Source organism: Carcharhinus amblyrhynchos, unplaced genomic scaffold (assembly GCF_965287045.1).
Source record: "Carcharhinus amblyrhynchos unplaced genomic scaffold, sCarAmb.v2.hapA scaffold_67, whole genome shotgun sequence".
Lineage (NCBI taxonomy): Eukaryota > Metazoa > Chordata > Chondrichthyes > Carcharhiniformes > Carcharhinidae > Carcharhinus > Carcharhinus amblyrhynchos.
The window spans coordinates 732,963-755,283 of NW_027649807.1; the positions used below are offsets into that span (position 1 = coordinate 732,963).

General features: G+C 47.5%; 1 protein-coding gene across 1 annotated transcript in view; it reads right to left on the reverse strand.

Moving 5' to 3' along the window:
- The window catches only part of LOC145337726 (disintegrin and metalloproteinase domain-containing protein 12-like), a 221,099-nt gene that overhangs the window by 148,166 nt on the left and 50,612 nt on the right, over positions 1-22,321 (reverse strand). Inside the window, exons 6-8 of the mRNA XM_080182564.1 lie at positions 21,521-21,695; positions 12,771-12,836; positions 7,067-7,138 (exon numbers count right to left, since the gene is read on the reverse strand). Of these exons, the coding sequence (XP_080038690.1) occupies positions 7,067-7,138; positions 12,771-12,836; positions 21,521-21,695 (313 nt within the window). The remainder of the gene's footprint in view (positions 1-7,066; positions 7,139-12,770; positions 12,837-21,520; positions 21,696-22,321) is intronic.

Below are 22,321 nucleotides of genomic sequence, written 5' to 3' on the forward strand. Positions count from 1 at the left end.
AGCAGTGTGAATCACTGTGTCACCGTGCTGCCCCGGGTCCCTGGCACTGTGAGACAGCAGTGTGAATCACTGTGTCACCGTGCTGCCCCGGGTCCCTGGCACTGTGAGACAGCAGTGCTAATCACTGTGTCACCGTGCTGCCCCGGGTCCCTGGCACTGTGAGACAGCAGTGTGAATCACTGTGTCACCATGCTGCCCCGGGTCTCTGGCACTGTGAGACAGCAGTGTGAATCACTGTGTCACCGTGCTGCCCCGGGTCTCTGGCACTGTGAGACAGCAGTGTGAATCACTGTGTCACCGTGCTGCCCCGAGTCCCTGGCACCGTGAGACAGCAGTGCTAATCACTGTGTCACCGTGCTGCCCCGGGTCCCTGGCACTGTGAGACAGCAGTGTGAATCACTGTGTCACCGTGCTGCCCCGGGTCCCTGGCACTGTGAGACAGCAGTGCTAATCACTGTGTCACCGTGCTGCCCCGGGTCCCTGGCACTGTGAGACAGCAGTGCTAATCACTGTGTCACCGTGCTGCCCCGGGTCCCTGGCACTGTGAGACAGCAGTGTGAATCACTGTGTCACCGTGCTGCCCCGGGTCTCTGGCAGTGTGAGACAGCAGTGTGAATCACTGTGTCACCGTGCTGCCCCGGGTCTCTGGCACTGTGAGACAGCAGTGTGAATCACTGTGTCACCGTGCTGCCCCGGGTCCCTGGCACCGTGAGACAGCAGTGCTAATCACTGTGTCACCGTGCTGCCCCGAGTCCCTGGCACCGTGAGACAGCAGTGCTAATCACTGTGTCACCGTGCTGCCCCGGGTCCCTGGCACTGTGAGACAGCAGTGTGAATCACTGTGTCACCGTGCTGCCCCGGGTCCCTGGCACTGTGAGACAGCAGTGTGAATCACTGTGTCACCGTGCTGCCCCGGGTCCCTGGCACTGTGAGACAGCAGTGCTAATCACTGTGTCACCGTGCTGCCCCGGGTCCCTGGCACTGTGAGACAGCAGTGCTAATCACTGTGTCACCGTGCTGCCCCGGGTCGCTGGCACTGTGAGACAGCAGTGTGAATCACTGTGTCACCGTGCTGCCCCGGGTCCCTGGCACTGTGAGACAGCAGTGTGAATCACTGTGTCACCGTGCTGCCCCGGGTCCCTGGCACTGTGAGACAGCAGTGTGAATCACTGTGTCACCGTGCTGCCCCGGGTCCCTGGCACTGTGAGACAGCAGTGCTAATCACTGTGTCACCGTGCTGCCCCGGGTCCCTGGCACTGTGAGACAGCAGTGCTAATCACTGTGTCACCGTGCTGCCCCGGGTCCCTGGCACTGTGAGACAGCAGTGTGAATCACTGTGTCACCGTGCTGCCCCGGGTCCCTGGCACTGTGAGACAGCAGTGCTAATCACTGTGTCACCGTGCTGCCCCGGGTCCCTGGCACTGTGAGACAGCAGTGTGAATCACTGTGTCACCGTGCTGCCCCGGGTCCCTGGCACTGTGAGACAGCAGTGTGAATCACTGTGTCACCGTGCTGCCCCGGGTCCCTGGCACTGTGAGACAGCAGTGTGAATCACTGTGTCACCGTGCTGCCCCGGGTCCCTGGCACTGTGAGACAGCAGTGTGAATCACTGTGTCACCGTGCTGCCCCGGGTCCCTGGCACTGTGAGACAGCAGTGTGAATCACTGTGTCACCGTGCTGCCCCGGGTCCCTGGCACTGTGAGACAGCAGTGTGAATCACTGTGTCACCGTGCTGCCCCGGGTCCCTGGCACTGTGAGACAGCAGTGTGAATCACTGTGTCACCGTGCTGCCCCGGGTCCCTGGCACTGTGAGACAGCAGTGTGAATCACTGTGTCACCGTGCTGCCCCGGGTCCCTGGCACTGTGAGACAGCAGTGTGAATCACTGTGTCACCGTGCTGCCCCGGGTCCCTGGCACTGTGAGACAGCAGTGCTAATCACTGTGTCACCGTGCTGCCCCGGGTCCCTGGCACTGTGAGACAGCAGTGCTAATCACTGTGTCACCGTGCTGCCCCGGGTCCCTGGCACTGTGAGACAGCAGTGTGAATCACTGTGTCACCGTGCTGCCCCGGGTTCCTGGCACTGTGAGACAGCAGTGCTAATCACTGTGTCACCGTGCTGCCCCGGGTCCCTGGCACTGTGAGACAGCAGTGCTAATCACTGTGTCACCGTGCTGCCCCGGGTCCCTGGCACTGTGAGACAGCAGTGTGAATCACTGTGTCACCGTGCTGCCCCGGGTTCCTGGCACTGTGAGACAGCAGTGCTAATCACTGTGTCACCGTGCTGCCCCGGGTCCCTGGCACTGTGAGACAGCAGTGTGAATCACTAATTTTTAAACTCAATGCCCCAGCCAATGAAGGCAAGCGTGCAATATACTTAACTACCTTCTCAATTATCGACTTCAGGAAGTCGAAAGGAGAACATGCTCCTGTCTACATCAACAGGGATGAAGTAGAAAGCGTCGAGGACTTCAAATTTTTCGGGGCCCAGGTCACCAACAACCTGTCCCGGTCCCCCCCACGCTGACAGTATAGTTACGAAAGCCCCACCAATGCCTCTACTTTCTCAGAAGATTAAGGAAATTTGGCATGTCCGCTACAACTCTCACCAACTTTTACAGATGCACCATAGAAAGCATTCTTCCCGGTTATATCACAGCTTGGTATGGGCTCCTGCTTTGCCCAACACCACAAGAAGCTACAAAAGGTCATAAACAAAGCCCAATCCATCACTCAAACCAGCTTACATAAGAACATAAGAACATAAGAAATAGGAGCAGGAGTAGGCCATCTAGCCCTTCGAGCCTGCCCCGCCATTCAATAAGATCATGGCTGATCTGAAGTGGCTCTGTTCCACTTTCCCACCCTCTCCCCATAACCCTTAATCCCCTCGCTTATCAAAAACCCATCAACCCGCTTCTTAAAAATATTTAGCGAGGCAGCCTCCACCACTTCAACGGGCAGAGAATTCCAGAGATTCACCACCCTTTGAGTGAAGAAGTTCCTCCTCAACTCCGTTCTAAACCGCCTCCCCCTTATCTTGAGGCTGTGCCCCCTAGTCCTACTGTCTTTTTTGAGCGGGAAGAGTCTCTCCACCTCTATCCTATCCATCCCATTCATCATCTTATACGTCTCAATGAGATCTCCCCTCATTCTTCTAAACTCTAACGAGTACAAGCCTAGTTTATTCAGCCTCTCCTCATAGCTCAATCCCCTCAACTCCGGTATCAGCCTAGTAAACCTCCTCTGCACTCCCTCCAGGGCCAAAATATCCTTGCGTAAGTGCGGCGCCCAAAACTGCACACAGTACTCCAGCTGCGGCCTCACCAATGCCCTATACAGCTGCAGCAAGACCTCCCTACTTTTATATTCAATCCCCCTCGCTATGAAGGCCAGCATCCCATTCGCCTTCCTGACCACCTGCTGCACCTGCAAGCTGGGTTTTTGCGATTCATGCACAAGGACCCCGAGGTCCCTCTGCACCGTCGCCTGCTGCAGTTTTTCGCCACGTAAGTAATAGTCATTCCTACCATTCTTCCTACCAAAGTGGACCACCCATTAACCCATTAGCTTCCCACCCATTAACTCTCTCTACACTTCCTGTTGCCTCGGAAAAGCAACCAGTATAATTAAGGACCCCACACACCCCGGACATTCTCTCTTCCGCCTTCTTTCTTCAAGAAAAAGATGCAAAAGTCTGAGGTCACGTCCCAACCGACTCAAGAACAGTTTCTTCCCTGCTGCCGTCAGACTTTTGAATGGCCCTACCTTTCATTAAGTTGATCTTTCTCTATACCCTAGCTGTGACTGTAACACTACATTCTGCACTCTCTTCTTTCCTTCTCTATGAGCAGCATACTTCGTATAGCATGAATGAAGCAATACTTTTCACTTGTGATCAGGTCAGGAAATCCAAAGTGTTTTATGGAAACCCTGAATCATAAGTTTCACATCTTGAATTTGGCGAGGGTGAGCATGGTACTTTTTGAGTTCAGGTGTGATTGTAATGACCCACTAGGGAGCTTTCATCAAACAAAGTCTATTTAAGAATACAGGTAATGTGTATAGTAAGAAAATTAGCAAGAACAAGAAACAAAACAACCACTATAATGTCTCACCGTTAATAAAGATATATATAATGTGTTCCAATCAAATGAAAACCCTTGCCATAGATGAAACCTTTTAAACAGGCTCAATACAGCAATGAATACTACTCGCATGATAATGGAAATCAAGTCCTTTGGTTGAAGACTGCAGTTCCCTGGATCCCCTCCAAACTGTTTGAAGACAAGATAGCTTCCCAAAACACCAGAGACACTCTGGCCCAGCCCCAATAACAGCAGTAAATTTTCACCCTTCACAAAATCAAGAGAACCTCTAAAGAAAATTAAAAACGGAGAGAGGGAAAACAGCTCCTTCCAGCTTGCTGTCCCTTTTAAAAACTAAAAATGCAATCCTGCAGCTCCAAAATGAAAATAAGAATACTGTCTAAAAACACGTAACCTAACCCCAGAGTAAACACAAATAACCCTCATTCAAACTACATAAAAAGCATTAAAAGGACATCTCCAGTCAAGACAAAGCAATGACATCACTGAAACTGTGAGCTGCAGAAATCATGTTTATGAAAATACCTTGCTTAGTGGTTCACTCACATCACACACTGTATATACTAAGACATCTAAAAATAATAAATCAAATCCAAATCCAAATCCAAATCCAAAATCAAATCAAAATCAAATATATCAAATCAAATCAAACCACTGGAGCAAGTAACCAAAATATTGTCCACCTATGTAGACACTATATGTAAGAAAGCACAGCAAAACCTTCACTTCCTCAGAACACTGTGGAAATTTAGCATGTGTACAATGACTCTCACCAATTATTGATACACTATAGAAAGTAGCCTATCTGGATGGTTCACAGCTTGGTCTGGGCTCCTGCTCTGCTCAAGACCAGAAGAAATTTAAAAGGTTGTGAATGTTGCCCAATCCATCAGGCAAACCAGCCTCCCATCCATTGACTCTGTCTACAGTTCCTGCTGCCTTGGCAAAGCAGCCGGGATAATTAAGGATCCCCATGTACGCCAGACATTCTCCTACCTTCTGCCATCCAGGCAGAAGATACGAAAGTATCTTCCTTTGCTATCAGGCCTCTCAGATACTGAACTGATCTTCTCTGCACATTCTCCGTAGCTGTAACTCTGATCCATCATCCTGGTGTACTTCTGCATTGTGGGATGCGGGAGGATTGCATACAAAACAATACTCTTCACTGTACCTCAGGACAAGTGACAATAAATCAAAATCAAATCTGCATCCAGGCCTGGGTTAACTGATATAAAATCACCACTGATCCTCACTTTGTCATCTGTTTTTAAGACTGTGATGATTGGAGTGTCCCACTCAAATGGGTTACTGGTTCCAATGCCCCCAGATTCACCAACCACTCCAGTTCTGCCACCAGCCGGATAGCGGACTGTGCCAGACGTGCCTTTATGTATTGGTCTCCTTATCTGAGGAAGGATGTCCTTGCTATAGACGGAGCGCAGTGAAGGTTTACCAGGCTGATTCCTGGGATGGCAGGTCTGTCATATGAGGAGAGACTCAGTGGGTTAGGATTATATTTAGAAGACTGAGAGGGAATCTGATAGAAACTTATCAAATTCTAACAGGGTTAGACAGGGGAGATTCAGAAAGAATGTTCCCAATGGTGGGGGAGTCCAGAACAAGGGATCAGAGTTTGAGGATAAGGGATAAACCTTTTAGAACTGAGGTGAGGAGAAATTTCTTCACCCAGAGGGTGGGGAACGCGTGGAACTCACGGTGGCCAAACGGGCCATCTAAAATGGCGATTTGTGAAGCATTCTGGGACACAGAGTGGCCAGAAATGACAGGCTGCAGTTTAAAAGACAGACAGACAGGCTGCAGTCCAGACGGATATGGGTCATCTCCGGGATCAAATGGACTTTCTGGTCAAACTGGGTTGTTTATCAGATAAAGGGGTGCCATAACCCCTTAGTTGGGAGGGAGGTATGTGACCGATGTGCCTCCAACGTTTACAGACATGGCCATTGGGGACACACCCAGAGATCAATGTGGGAGCAACTGATTGGACTTTATCGATCAGTCATCAAGTTCTGATCGATTGATTGGCAATGGCCAAAAAGGGCGTGAACCCCAACGGGGTATAAGGAATCAACCAAGAATCTCTCTCTCTCTCTCTCTGACCCCATGAAGAAGCTACAACAACGGTGAACATCACCAGCGACAACCAGCACGAGGAGAGCCACCACACCCGAGAAGGAAGGAAGGAATACCAGAGCCAGAGTATCAGGCCAGACCAAAAGACCAGACTACGCAGATGATTACCGAGACCAGCGCACAGATAAAGGCCAATATCTGCTTGGGTACTTGCCATTCACGCAAAGTGAAGTCAAGGTCTGTATTGGACTTGAACTTCAGTATTTTCCTGTAAGATAACTTATCGTTGGTTGGATGGGTGATTATTGTTTGTGTGGATTTCAATAAATATTGGTTGTACTAATAAGACGTCTATTTGTAGTTATTTGTCCACGGAATAACGATTAAAACAGACTGTGCGGCAGGCAACATCATTCCCACAGAAAGTAGCTGAGGCCAAAACATTGTCTGATTTCAAGAAGAAATTAAATATAGCTCTTGGGGCTAAAGGGATGGAGGGATATGGGGGGAAGGGGGGATTAGGATATTGAATTTAATGATCAGCCATGATCAAAATGAATTAGGGAGCAGGCTGGAAGAGCCAAATGGTCTGCTGTTTCTTATTTTTATATTTCTATGTAACCACGGGTGTCTGAATAATGCAGAGCCATCGCCTTTTACAACATCGGTCTTGTGCTGCATTTTAAGACTAAAAGTAATCTTGTGTCTAAAAAGGATGGAGATTTGTGGCAGAAACAGGAGTCTAACTCCATCAGCTATTGCAGTGACTCCATCACGATGAATGGCACTTTCATTGTGACTGAGCTCATCGCAGGAGAGTCATTCATGGGAATATCAATGAGAACACAATCTCCATTCTCACCATGTCCACCATATTGGCAATATCCACCATTCTCTTCACCACTGCTCTCCTCTGACTCCCCAGATTCCGATACTGAAAGGAAAGCAAATGATTGAAATGGTTCAGCCTGGATTATTCTTGCTATCTCAAACAAAGCAACAACATTGGCTATTCTCCAATCCTCTGGGACTTCCCCTGTAGCCAGTGAGGATACAAAGTTTCCCCCTGAGGTCCCAGCAATTTCCTTCCTTGTCTCTCTCAGTATTCTGGGGTATATCCCATCAGGCCCTGGGGACTTGTCTACATTAATGTTTCTCAAGGACCCCAATACCTCCTCCTTTTTGATCTCAACATGACTCAAACTATCTGCACATCCTTTCCCAGACTCATCATCCACCAAATCCTTCTCTTTGGTGAATACTGACACAAAGTACTCATTTAATACCTCACCCATTTCCTCTGGCTCCACACATTGGTCCTTGAGTGGGCCAATCCCCACCCTGGCTCCCCTCTTACTCTTTATGAGTGTATAAAAAGCCTTGGGATTTTCCTTAATCCTACTGGCCGATGCTTTTTCATGACCCCTTTTAACCCTCCTTACTCCTTGTTTAAGTTTCTTTCTACCTTCCCTGTATTCCACACTTTCTTCCTGTGTTCCCAGCCTCCGAGCTTTGATAAATGCTTCCTTTTTCTCTTTGACCAGGCTCACAGTATCTCTCATGATCCAAGGTTCCCAAAACTTGCCATCCTTATCTTTATAAGACCCTTGTCAGGCCTCATTTGGAGTACTGTGCGCAGTTCTGGTCGCCTCACTATAGGAAAGACGTAGAAGCTATTGAAAGGGTACAGAGGAGATTTACAAGGATGTTGCCTGGACTGGGAGGCATGCCTTATGAAGTTAGGTCGAGGGAGCTGGGACTCTTTTCCCTGGAGAGACGAAGGTTGAGAGGTGACCTGATAGAGGTTTATAAAATGTTGAGAGGAATAGATAGGGTGGATTCTCGGAGGCTATTTCCCCGGGTTGAAATGGTCGCTACGAGAGGACACAGATTTAAGGTGCGGGGAGGAAAGTACAGAAGTGATGTTAGGGGTAAGTTTTTCACTCAGAGGGTGGTGAGTGAATGGAATCGGCTGCCATCAGTGGTGGTGGAGGCGAACTCACTGGGGTCTTTTAAAAGACTTCTGGATGAGTATATGGAATTTAATGGGATTGGGGGTTATAGATAGGTCTATAGATTGGTAGGTGTTGATGTGATCGGCGCAACTCGTGGGCCGAAGGGCCTGTTTGTGCTGTGGTGTTCTATGTTCTATGTTCTTATCCTTCATCCTGACAGGAATGTGCCGGTCCTGAATCCCTATCAACTTAAACGTGAAAGCCTCCCACATGCCAGATGTTGATCTGCATCAAACATCTGCCCCCAATCTACATTCTTCAGTTCCTGCCTAATATTGTTGTAATTAGCCTTCCCCCAATTCAGCACCTTCACTTGAGGACGACACTTATCTTTATCCATCAGTATCTTCAAGCTTACTGAATTGTGGTCACTGTTCCCAAACTGCTCCCCTACTGCAACATCGACCACCTGGCCAGACTCCTTCCCCAGTACCAGGTCCAGTGTGGCCCCTTCCCAAGTTGGATGATCTACATAATGTTTCAAGAAGCCCTCCTGGATGTTCCTTACAAACTCTGTCCCATCCACACCCCCAGCACTAAGTGACTCCCAGTCAATTTTGGGGAAGTTAAAATTTTCCACCACAACAACTCTGTTACTTTTACACCTTGCCAAAATCTGCCCACATATCTGTTCCCCTATCCCCCGCTAGCTGTTGGGTAGCCTATAATAAACCCCCATCATAGTGACTGCACCTTTCCTATTTCTGAGCTCTTACCCACATTGCCTCGATGTATGAACCCTTCGAGGTGTCCTCCTGCAGTACAGCTGTGATATTCTCCTTAACCAATAGTGCAACTCTCCCATCCCTTTTCCATCCCCCTCTATCCCACCTGGAACATCTGTATCCTGGAATGGTAAGCTGCCAATCCTGTCCTTCCCTTAACCAAGTCTCTGTATTAGCAACAACATCATAGTTCCAAGCTCTAAGTTCATCTGCCTTACATTTTACACTTCTCACACTGAAACAAATGCAATTCAGTTCACCGGACCCTCTCTGATTAGCAATCCCACCCTGCCTGCTGTTACTCTGAGTATTACTGGCCCTATTCTCTGGTTTCCCTTCAGCTAATTCACCTTTGCTTTCGAAACGAACCCACCCACCACCAAAGATTGGTGGAATGAGGCTACCTTGCTAAATATTTTTAAGACGCGGGTTGATGGGTTTCTGATAAGAGAGGGGATTAAGGGTTATGGGGAGAGGGCGGGAATGTGGAACTGAGCAGCGACAGATCAGCCATAATCTTATTGAATGGCGGGGCAGGCTCGAAGGGCCAGATGGCCTACTCCTGCTCCTATTTCTTATGTTTTTATGTATTATGTTCTAATCAGAGGGGAACCAATATCCTGGGGGGTAAATTTGCAAAGGCTATGCAGGGAGGTTTAAACTGATTCGGAGGGGGGGTGGGATCCTGAGTAGAGGGGGTGAAAGTGAGGGGGGCATAGATGGGGACTGCAATGCACGGCATTGTGGGGGTGGGGCGGAGCAGGGTTTGAAATGTGTGTACTTTAATGCGAGGAGTATTCGCAATAAAGTGGATGAACTTGCAGCGTGGATCAGTACCTGGGACTTTGATGTTGTGGCCATTTCAGAGACATGGATAGAGCAGGGGCAGGAATGGTTGTTGCAGGTTCCGGGGTTCAAATGCTTCAGTCGGAGTAGAGAAGGAGGTAGAAGGGGGGGAGGGGTAGCATTATTGGTCAAGGACTGTATCACAGTGTCAGAGAGGAGGTTTGATGAGGACTTGTCTGTTGAGGTAGTATGGGCAGAGATCAGAAATAGGAGAGGAGAGGTCACCCTGTTGGGAGTCTTTTATAGACCTCCTAAAAGTTCTAGAGAGGTTGAGGAAAGGATTGTGGAGACGATCCTGGTTAGGAGTGATAGTAATAGGGTAATTGTTATGGGGGACTTTAACTTTACGAATATTGATTGGAATTGCTATAGCTCTAGCTCGTTAGAGGGGTCAGTGTTTGTACAAAGCGTGCAGGAAGGTTTTTTGACTCAGTATGTAGACAGGCCAACTAGAGGTGAGGCTATATTGGATTTGGTGCTGGGAAATGAGCCAGACCAGGTGCTAGACTTGGAAGTTGGTGTGCATTTTGGTGATAGTGACCACAATTCGGTTACGTTCACCTTAGTGATGGAAAGGGATAGGCATGAACCTCGGGGCAGTAGTTTTAGCTGGGGTAAGGGTAATTATGAGGCTATTAGGAGAGAATTAGGAATCATAGGTTGGACTAGGAGATTACAGGGACTGGGAACGTCCGAAATGTGGAGTTTTTTCAAGGAGCAGCTACTGCGAGTCTGTGATAGGTATGTCCCTGTCAGGCAAGGAGGAATTGGTAGGGCTAGGGAACCGTGGTGCACTAAAAAAGTTGATTTGTTGGTTAAAAAGAAAAAGGAGGCTTATGTCCGGATGAGACTTGAGGGCTCAGGTAGTGCACTAGAAAACTTTAGATTGGCTAGGAGGGAGTTGAAGAGTGAGTTAAGAAGGGCTAAAAGAGGACATGAGAAGACTTTGGCTGATAGGATTAAGGAGAATCCTAAGGCGTTCTATAGGTATGTCAAGAACAGAAGGTTGGTTAGGGCAAGATTAGGGCCAGTTATAGACAGCAGAGGGAAGTTATGTGTGGAACTGGAAGAGATTGGAGAGGCATTGAACCAATATTTCTCTTCGGTGTTCACGCAGGGGGACAAGAATATACCTGAGGAGGACACAGGGTTGCAGGGGAGTAGAATAGACAGTATTACAGTTGATAAGGAGGATGTGCTGGATATTCTTGAGGGATTGAAAATACATAAGTCCCCTGGGCCGCATGGGATTTACCCTAGGATTCTCTGGGAGGCAAGAGAAGTGATTGCAGAGCCTCTGGCTCTGATCTTCAGGTCGTCGTTGGCCTCTGGTATAGTACCGGAAGATTGGAGGATAGCGAATGTTGTCCCATTGTTTAAGAAGGGGAACAGAGACTTCCCCGGGAATTATAGACCGGTGAGTCTCACTTCTGTTGTGGGCAAGGTTTTAGAAAAAATTATTAGGGATAGGATTTATAGTTATTTGGAGAGTAATGAGTTGATTGGAGATAGTCAGCGTGGTTTTGTAGCGGGTAGGTCGTGCCTTACTAACCTTATTGAGTTTTTTGAAAAAGTGACCAAAGAGGTGGATGGGGGTAAGGCAGTTGACGTGGTGTATATGGATTTTAGTAAGGCGTTTGATAAGGTTCACCATGGTAGGCTTCTGCAGAAAATGCAGATGTATGGGATTGAGGGTAATCTAGGAAATTGGATCAGGAATTGGCTAGCAGATAGGAGACAGAGGGTGGTGGTTGATGGTAAATATTCGTCATGGAGTTCGGTTACGAGTGGTGTGCCTCAGGGATCTGTTTTGGGGCCACTGCTGTTTGTAATTTTTATTAATGATCTGGATGAGGGTATAGTTGGGTGGATTAGTAAATTTGCTGATGACACTGAAGTCGGAGGAGTGGTAGATAGTGAGGAAGGGTGTCATAGTTTGCAGGGAGACTTGGACAGGTTGCAGAGCTGGGCCGAGAGGTGGCGGATGGAGTTTAATGCGGAGAAGTGTGAGGTAATTCACTTTGGTACGAATAACAGATGTGTTGAGTATAGGGCTAACGGGAGGACTTTGAATAGTGTGGGTGAACAGAGGGATCTGGGTGTGTGTGTGTACATAGATCCCTGAAAGTTGGGAATCAAGTAGATAGGGTTGTTAAGAAGGCATACGGTGTCTTGGCATTTATTGGTAGAGGGATTGAATTTAGGAGTCGCAGCGTCATGTTGCAACTGTACACAACTCTGGTGCGGCCGCACTTGGAGTACTGTGTGCAGTTCTGGTCCCCGCATTACAGGAAGGATGTGGAGGCTTTGGAGAGGGTGCAGAGGAGGTTTACCAGGATGTTGCCTGGTATGGAGGGGAGATCCTATGAGGAGAGACTGAGGGATTTGGGGTTGTTTTCGTTAGAAAGAAGGCGGCTAAGAGGGGATCTTATTGAAACATATAAGATGATTAGAGGTTTAGACAGGGTGGACAGTGATAGCCTTTTTCCTCGGATGGAGAAAGCTAGCACGAGGGGGCATGGCTTTAAATTAAGGGGGGGTAGTTATAGGACTGATGTCAGGGGTAGGTTCTTTACCCAGAGGGTGGTGAGGGATTGGAATGCCCTGCCTGCTGCGGTTGTAAATGTGCCTAGTTTGGGGGCGTTTAAGAGATCCGTGGATAGGTTTATGGACGGAAAGGGATTGGTTTAGGTTAGTGGGTCATTGTTTTTTAACTGGTCGGCGCAACATCGTGGGCCGAAGGGCCTGTTCTGCGCTGTAATGTTCTATGTTCTAAACTAGTTTAAATCCTCCTGTGTGACACTAGTAAACCACCCAGCCAGAATATTTGTCCCCTTCCAGTTTAGATGCAACCTGTCCTTGTTTTGAAAGTCTGTGCTGTGTGCAAAGCTATAAGTCAATGATGTATATCAGGAAAAGCAGGTATCTGAGCCCTGGGCAATCTCCCGATATACTTTCCCCAGGATGAAAAGATACCTACCACATCACTGGCCACTACAAACACCAACTCCACATATCTCATCTCCCTCAGCACATTCCGCTTGACCTGGAAAACAGAAAATCAGTTTGAGGTGAAACAGTTGAAAGGTGGGGGCTGGGGGAGGGGGGGTGCCTTTTACTGGATCACTTATATGCCTCCTTCTTTAGATTTTATATAACATAATTTTATAATTTACTGTTCAACATTAAACTATAGACTGCTTCAGAAGAGACAGACGCTGGAAATGAGCAGTTTTTATCTCCTTCTTCTCCCTCTCTCCTATCCTTATCTGCTCTTCCTAACCTCATTATTGTTATTCATTAACAGAGCCACTTCACCCAATTATTGCCCATCCCTAATTGCCCCTGATGGTGACGGTGAGTTGTATTCTTTCATTACAGAAATTGCTGTGGTGTAAGCTTACCCACAGTGCTGATAGAGAGGGAATTGACTCAGTGACAGTGAAGGGAATTGATATATTCTTAAATTAGGATTAACAAAGAACAAAGAACAGTACAGCACAGGAAACAGGCCCTTCGGCCCTCCAAGCCTGCGCTGCTCATTGGTCCAATTAGACCATTCGTTTGTACCCCTCCATTCCCAGTCTGCTCATGTGACTATCCGGATAAGCCTTAAACGATCCCAGTGTGTCCGCCTCCACCACCCTGCTTTGCCGTGCATTCCAGGCCCCCACCCCCTCTGTGTAAAACACGTTCCTCTGATATCTGAGTTATACCTCACCCTCCTCACCTTGAACCTGTGACCCCCTCATGTTTGTCACCTCCGACCTGGGAAAAAGCTTCCCACTGTTCACCCTATCTATACCCTTCATAATTTTGTACACCTCTATTAGGTCTCGCCTCATTCTCCGTCTTTCCAGGGAGACAAACCCCAGTTTACCCAATCTCTCCTCATAGCTAAGACAAAATTATGATCACAAAAACAAATCTAGGCCCCTAACAGTCAGAAATGGGAGAATTCATAACGGGGAATTACAAATGGCTGAGGGATGACATCTGTACTTTGCTTCAGTCTTCACAAAGGAAGACATGAGGAACATACCAGCAGGTCTGAGAGAAACATGTTTTAGTGAGGAGCTGAAGGAAATCAGCGTGAGTAGAGAAATGGTTTTGGGAAATGGATGGGATTGAAGGTGGATAAATCTCCAGGTCCTGATAATCTTCAAAGAACAAAGAAAATTCCAGCACAGGAACAGGCCCTTCGGCCCCTCCAATCCTGCACCGACCATACTGCCCCCGACTGAACTAAACCCCCTCTCCTTCCGGGGACCGTATCCCTCTATTCCCATCCTATTCATGGATTTGTCCAGACGCCCCTTAAAACTCACTATCGTATCCGCTTCCACTCCCTCCCCCGGCAGCGAGTTCCAGGCACCCACCACCCTCTGTGTAAAAAATCTGCCTCGTACATCTCCTTTAAATCTTGCCCCTCACACCTTAAACCTGTGCCCCCAGTAATTGACTCTTCCACCCTGGGAAAAAGCTTCTGACTATCCACTCTGTCCATGCCTCTCATAATCTTGTAGACTTCTATCAGGACTCCCCTCAACCTCCATCGTTCCAGTGAGAACAAACCAAGTTTCTCCAACCTCTCCTCATAGCTAATGCCCTCCATACCAGGCAACACCCTGGTAAATCTTTTCTGTACCCTCTCCAAAGCCTCCACATCCTTCTGGTAGTGTGGCGACCAGAATTGAACATTATGTTCCAAGTGCAGCCTCACTAAGGTTCTATAAAGCTGCAACATGACTTGCCAATTTTTAAACTCAGTGCCCCGGCCGATGAAGGCAAGCATGCCGTATGCCTTCTTGACTACCTTCTCCACCTGCATTGCCACTTTCAGTGACCTGTGTACCTGTACACCCAGATCCCTCTGTCTATCAATACTCTAAAGGGTTCTGCCATTTACTGTATATTTCCTATCTGTATTAGACCTTCCAAAATGTATTACCTCACATTTGTCCAGATTAAACTCCATCTACCATCTCTCCGGCCAGATCTCCAACTGATCTATATCCTGCTGTATCCTCCAATGGTCCTCATCGCTATCCACAAACTTACTAATTAAACCAGTTACATTTTCCTTCAAATTATTTATATATATTACAAATAACAAAGGTCCCAGCACTGATCCCTGAGGAACACCACTTGTCACAGCCCAGGGTTCTTCAGGAAGTGGCCCAGGAAATAGTAGATCCATTGGTGGTTACTTTCCGATATTTTTTGGACTCTGGAACAGTTCCTACAGATTGGAGGGTAACTAATGTAAGCCCGCTATTCAAAAAGGGAGGTAGAGAGTAAACAGGGAACTATAGACCAGTGAGACTGGGGAAGTTACTGGAGTCCATTATCAAGGATTTCCTAACTCAGCATTTGGAAGGCAGTGGGATAATCAGACGAAGTCAGCATGGATTTACACAAGGGAAATCATGCTTGATGAATCTATTGGAATATTTTGAGGATGTAACTGGTAGAGTTGACTGAGGAGAACCAGTGGAGGTGATTTATTTAGACTTTCAGAAGGCTTTCAACAAGGTCTCACGTAACAGACTCTGTGTAAAATTAAAGCACATGGGATTGCAGGTAATGTCTTGAGATGGATAGAAAGCTGGTTAGCAAATAGGAAGCAAAGAGTTGGCATAAATGGGTCTTTTTCAGATTGGCAGTCAGTGACTAGTAGGATTCCGCAGGGATCTGTGCTGGGACCACAACTGTTCACATTATATATTAATGATTTGGAAAAGGGAACTAAATGTATTATCTCCAAATTTGCAGCTGATACAAAGTTGGGTGGGAGGGTGAGTTGTGAGGAGGATGCAGAAATGCTTCAGAGTGATTTGGACAGGCTGAGTGTGTGGGGATCTGCATGGCAGATGCAGGATAATATGGATAAATGTGAGGTTATCCACTTTGGTAGCAACAATATGAAGACAGATTATTGCTTGAAATTGAGACAGATGGATATTCAGCAAGGTCTCAGAGTCCTCATGCATCAGTCACTGAAAGTAAGTGCGCAGGGGCAGCAGGCAGTAAAGAAGGCAAATGGAATGTTGGCCTTTGTAGTGAGAGGATTGGAGTATATGAATAGGGATGTTTTGCTGCAATTGTATAGTATTGTGTGCAGTTTTAGCTTCCTCGTCTGAGGAAGGATGTCCTTGCCATAGAGGGAGCGCAGTAAAGGTTTACCAGGCTGATTCCTGGGGTGGCAGCTCTGTCATATGAGGAGAGATTAAATCAGTTACGATTATATTCATTGGAGTTTAGAAAAATGAGAGCGGAGCTTTTCAAAAGATCCTTACAAAATTCTAACAGGGTTAGACAGGATAGATTCAGAAAGAATGTTCCCAATGGTGGGGGAGTCCAGAACTGTTGTGCGCAAGGATGTGGAAGATATTGAAAGGGTACAGAGGAGATTTACAAGGATGTTGCCTGGACTGGGAGGCATGCCTTATGAAGATAGGTTGAGGGAGCTGGGTCTCTTTTCCCTGGAGAGACGAAGGTTGAGAGGCGACCTGATAGAAGTTTATAAAATGTTGAGAGGAATAGATAGGGTGGATTCTCAGAGGCTATTTCCCCGGTTTGAAATGGTCGCTACGAGAGGACACAGGTTTAAGGTGCGGGGAGGGAGGTTCAGAAGTGATGTTGGGGTAAGTTTTTCACTCAGAGGGTGGTGAGTGAATGGAATCGGCTGCCGTCGGTGGTGGTGGAGGCGAACTCGCTGGGGTCTTTTAAGAGACTTCTGGATGAGTATATGGGGTTTAATGGGATTGGGGGTTATAGATAGTTCTATGGTTTGGTAGGTATTGATGTGATCGGTGCAACTCGTGGGCCGAAGGGCCTGTTTGTGCTGTAGTGTTCTATGTTCTAACCAGGGGGTCAGAGTTTGAGGATAAGGGGTAAACCTTTTAGGACTGAGGTGAGGAGAAATTTCTTCACCCAGAGGGCGGTGAATGTGTGGAATTCACTCCCACAGGAAGTAGTTGAGGCCAAAACATTGTCTGATTTCAGGAAGAAATTAGATATAGCTCTTGGGGCTAAAGGGATTGAGGGATATTTGGGGGGGGGGAGGGAAAGAAGAAGTCGGGGGGGAAGAAGAAGAAGAAGTTGGGGGGGAAATTGGGATATTGAATTTGATGATCAGCCATGATCAAAATGGATAGGGGTGTGGAGGTCACAGGGTCGTTATCATGGGTGACTTTAACTTTCCAAATATTGATCAGAACCTTTACAGGTCGAATAGTTCAGATGGGACACTTTTTGTACAATGTGTGCAGGAGGGTTTCCTGACACAATAACTGGATAAGCCGACAAGAGATGGGGCCACATTGGACTTGGTACTGGGTAATGAACCAGGCCAAGTGTTAGATTTGTTTGTGGGAGAGCACTTTGGAGATAGTGACCACAATTCAGTGTCCTTCATTATTGCAATGGAGAGGGATAGGGTCACACGGCAGGTTTATAATTGGGGCCGGAGTACTTATGATGCGATTAGGTAAGAATTAGGGAGCGTAAGATGGGAACAGAAACTGTCAGGTATGGGCACAAATGAAAAGTGGAGCTTGTTTAAGGAACAAATACTGCGTGTCCTTGATAGGTATGTCCCTGGCAGGCAGGGAGGAAATGGCCGAGTGAGGGAACCATGGTTCACAAAGGAGATTGAATGTTTTGTCAAGAGGAAAAAGGAAGCGTATGTAAGGATAGAAAAACAAGGTTCAGTTGGGTCGCTTGAGGGTTACAAGGTAGCTAGGAATGAGTTAAAAAAAGGGCTTAGGGGAGCGAGGAGGGGGCATGAGAAGTCCTTGACGGGTCGGATAAAGGAAAACCTCAAGGCTTTTTATTCTTATGTGAGAAATAAAAGAGTGACCAGGGTGAAACATAAAACATTACAGCACAGTTCAGGCCCTTCAGCCCTCGATGTTGTGCTGAGCTATGTCCAAACCCAAGATCAAGCTATCCCACTCCCTATCATTCTGGTGTGCTCCATGTGCCTATCCAATAACCGCTTGAAAGTTCGTAAATATCTGACTCCACTATCACAGCAGGCAGTGCATTCCACACCCCAACCACTCTCTGAGTAAAGAATCTACCTCGGACATCCCTCCTATATCTCCCACCATCAACCTTATAGTTATGCCCCCTAGTAACAGCTACATCCACCCGAGGAAATAGAACATAGAACATAGAACATTACAGCGCAGAACAGGCCCTTCGGCCCACGATGTTGCGCCGACCAGTTACAAAAACAATGACCCACTAGCCTATACCAATCCCTTTTCGTCCATAAACCTATCCAGAGATCTCTTAAACGCCCCCAAACTAGACGCATTTACAACCGCAGCAGGCAGGGCATTCCAATCCCTCACCACCCGCTGGGTAAAGAACCTACCCCTGACATCCGTCCTGTAGCTACCCCCCCTTAATTTAAAGCCATGCCCCCTCGTGCTAGCTTTCTCCATCCGAGGAAAAAGGCTATCACTATCCACCCTATCTAAACCTCTAATCATCTTATATGTTTCAATAAGATCCCCTCTTAGCCGCCTTCTTTCCAACGAAAACAACCCTAAATCCCTCAGTCTCTCCTCATAGGATCTCCCCTCCATACCAGGCAACATCCTAGTAAACCTCCTCTGCACCCTCTCCAACGCCTCCACATCCTTCTTGTAATGCGGGGACCAGAACTGCACACAGTACTCCAAGTGCGGCCGCACTAGAGTAGTGTACAGTTGCAACATTACACTGCGACTCCTAAATTCAATCCCCCTACCAATAAACGCCAAGACACCGTACGCCTTCTTAACAACCTTATCTACTTGATTCCCAACTTTCAGGGATCTATGTACACACACACCTAGATCCCTCTGTTCATCCACACTATTCAAAGTCCTCCCGTTAGCCCTATACTCGACACATCTGTTGCTCCTACCAAAGTGAATTACCTCACACTTCTCCGCATTAAACTCCATCCGCCACCTCTCGGCCCAGCTCTGCAACCTATCTAAGTCTCCCTGCAGACTATGACACCCTTCCTCACAATCTACCACACCTCCAATTTTGGTGTCATCAGCAAATTTACTAATCCACCCAACTATACCCTCATCCAGATCATTAATAAAGATTACAAACAACAGTGGCCCCAAAACAGATCACTGAGGCACACCACTCGTAACTGAACTCCATGATGAATATAGTCTCTGCACATCCACTCTATCCCCCTCATCATCTTATAAACCTCTATTAAGTCTCCTCTTATCCTCCTCCGCTCTAAAGAGAAAAGCCCCAGCTCCCTCAACCTTTCCTCATAAGACCTACCCTCCAAACCAGGCAGCATCCTGGTAAATCTCCTCTGCACTCTCTCCAATGCTTCCACATCCTTCTTATAGTGAGGTGAGCAGAACTGAACACAATATTCCAAATGTTACTGATCCAAAGGAGGCTGTTGAACATGTTCTGACATACCTCAGACAAAACAAACATGAGGAGGTCTGCAAAGTTCCGTACTCCTTGATGGATGAATATACCCCCTCAGAAGTGGATCTTATAAAGCTCTTTCAGAACAAAGATGTGAGATCCCACAGACCCACTGCATTGACCAGCAAAGCCCCCGAATGGGTTTGCCTTGCTCTGATCAAAGGAGAGTTGGCCCCAATTCTTAGTGACTGCTTGATCTTAAAGAGGATGTTATTTTATATCCCCAGATGGAGAAATAAGAAATAAGTGACCGAGATGAGGGTGTAGAAGGATGGATTAGTAAATTTGCTGACGACACCAAAGTTGGAGGAGTTGTAGACAGTGAGGATGGATGTTACAGTTTGCAGGGAGACATAGATAAGCTGCAGAGCTGGGCCGAGAGGTGGCAGATGGAGTTTAATACGGAAAAGTGTGAGGTGATTCACTTTGGTAAGAGTAACAGGATTACAGAATATAGGGCTAGTGGAAGGACTCTTAGTAGTGTTGACGAGCAGAGAGATCTTGGGATACATGTGCATAGCTCCCTGAAAGTTGGCACCCAGGTTGATAAGGTTGTTAAGAAGGCGTACGGTGTGTTAGCTTTTATTGGTAGAGGGATTGAATTTCGGAGCCGTGAGGTCATGTTACAACTGTACAAAACTCTGGTGCGGCCGCACTTGGAGTATTGCGTATAGTTCTGGTCGCCGCATTATAAGAAAGATGTGGAGGCATTGGAAAGGGTGCAGAGGAGGTTTACCAGGATGTTGCCTGGTATGGTGGGAAGGTCTTATGAGGAAAGGCTGAGGGACTTGAGGTTATTTTCATTGGAGAGAAGAAGGTTAAGAGGTGACCTGATTGAGGCATACAAGATGATCAAAGGATTGGATAAGGTGGACAGTGAGAGCCTTTTACCTCGTATGGTGATGGCTAACACAAGGGGACATAGCTTTAAATTAAGGGGTGGTAATTATAGGACGGATGTCAGAGGTAGGTTCTTTACTCAGAGGGTAGTAAGGGCGTGGAATGCCCTGCCTGCAGCAGTTGTGAACTCGCCAACTTTAATGGCGTTCAAATGGTCAGTGGATAGGCATATGGATAACATTGGAATAGTTTAGGTTAGAGGGTCATTAGATTGGTTCCACTGGTCGGCGCAACATCGAGGGCCGAAGGGCCTGTACTGTGCTGGAATGTTCTATGTTCTATCTGCCATTCGTCAGCCCACTGGCCCAATTGATCAAGGTTCTGTTGCAATTGGAGATAACTTTCATCACTGTCCACTATGCCACCAATCTTGGTGTCAATCTTAGTGTTGTCTGCAAGCTTACTAACCATTCCTCCTATATTCTCATCCTAATCATTAATATAAATGACAAATAACAGTGGACCCAGCACTGATCCCCGAGGCACACCGCGGGTCACAGGCCTCCAGTTTGAAAAACAACTCTCTCCAACCCACCTTCTGGCTTCTGTCAAGAAGCCAATTTTGTATCCATTTAGATATCTCACCCTGGATCCTGTCAAGATTTAACCTTATGCAACAATCTACCATACGGTACCTTGTTAAAAGCAATGATGAAATGTTTAGAATGGTGATAGGATGGACGGATAAGAACAGGCTGTATCTGCTCAGGAGCAAGAGGCAAGGTCCAATCAAAGAGATCACAAACAGGACAATATTCCTCTCTCTGAGGAAAGGAAGGTTCTGGGATTCATTGCACAAAACTTGTTGAGGTGAAAATATTTGTGCTGTGTTTAGCACCATCACAGTGGGTAGGATAATCCATTAAAATCCCCACCTACTCTGGCAGCAAGGGAGGGCCTGGAAGGAGCCCACCGGCGGGACGGGAGGGCCTGGAAGGAGCCCACCGGCGGGACGGGAGGGCCTGGAAGGAGCCCACCGGCGGGACGGGAGGGCCTGGAAGGAGCCCACCGGCAGGACGGGGGGGCCTGGAAGGAGCCCACCGGTGGGATGGGAGGGCCTGGAAGGAGCCCACCGGCGGGACGGGAGGGCCTGGAAGGAGCCCACCGGTGGGACGGGAGGGCCTGGAAGGAGCCCGCTGGTGGGACGGGAGGGCCTGGAAGGAGCCCACCGGTGGGATGGGAGGGCCTGGAAGGAGCCCGCTGGCGGTTTTAGACTGGCGAAGGCAATGTGGGAAAAAATGAGGGTGGATAAATGTGCCGGGAGTGTTTACTAGCAGGGAGGAGCGAACCCCAGCAAGGATTGATTGGACCGAGTGAGGGGTTCGAACCTTATTTTCAATCAGCGACTGTATGTTTACTCACCCTCCGGGAACGCAGCAGATGATCAGTCGGGGTGAACCCAGGGGAGGTGTTTTTAACTCCACAGCTACTCGGTACTGGAGAGAGATCCTCTGGTCGGTATAATAAATGGCGGCCGTGCTTATCCCCTGCAAGATGTTCAATGACGTAACTGCGATTGCTGAACACAATCAGAGCACTGCAGGAGAGAAAACACCTCATGTTAGCCTGACCTCCTGATTAGAAAGCAAGTCTTCCACGACAAATTGAGTAATCATTACTCTGCGAATAACGGATTTTCCAGAAAATGTTACCCTGCTGAATAAATATGTCCCAGCACAGTCACAGAATGTCACAGAATGTCAGTGTACTGGAATATCTTTATTCACAGGATAAGGATTACTAACTGGAACTCTATTGGGATGTGTTTATTCAGCAGGATAAGGAATAGTCACTGTGTAATTGCACTGGGATCCAGTACCGTGAGATTCATGTGACATTACCTGCTGAATAAATACATCCCAGTACTATTACATAATGAGTAATCTTTACCCTGCTGAATAAACACATCCCAGTACAGTTACACAGTGACTAATCCTTACCCTGCTGAATAACACATCCCAGTACAGTTACACAGTGAGTAACCTTACCCTGCTGAATAACACATCCCAGTACAGTTACACAGTGACTAATCCTTACCCTGCTGAATAACACATCCCAGTACAGTTACACTGTGACTAATCCTTACCCTGCTGAATAAACACATCCCTGTACAGTTACACAGTGAAGAATCCTTACCCTGCTGAATAAACACATCCCAGTACA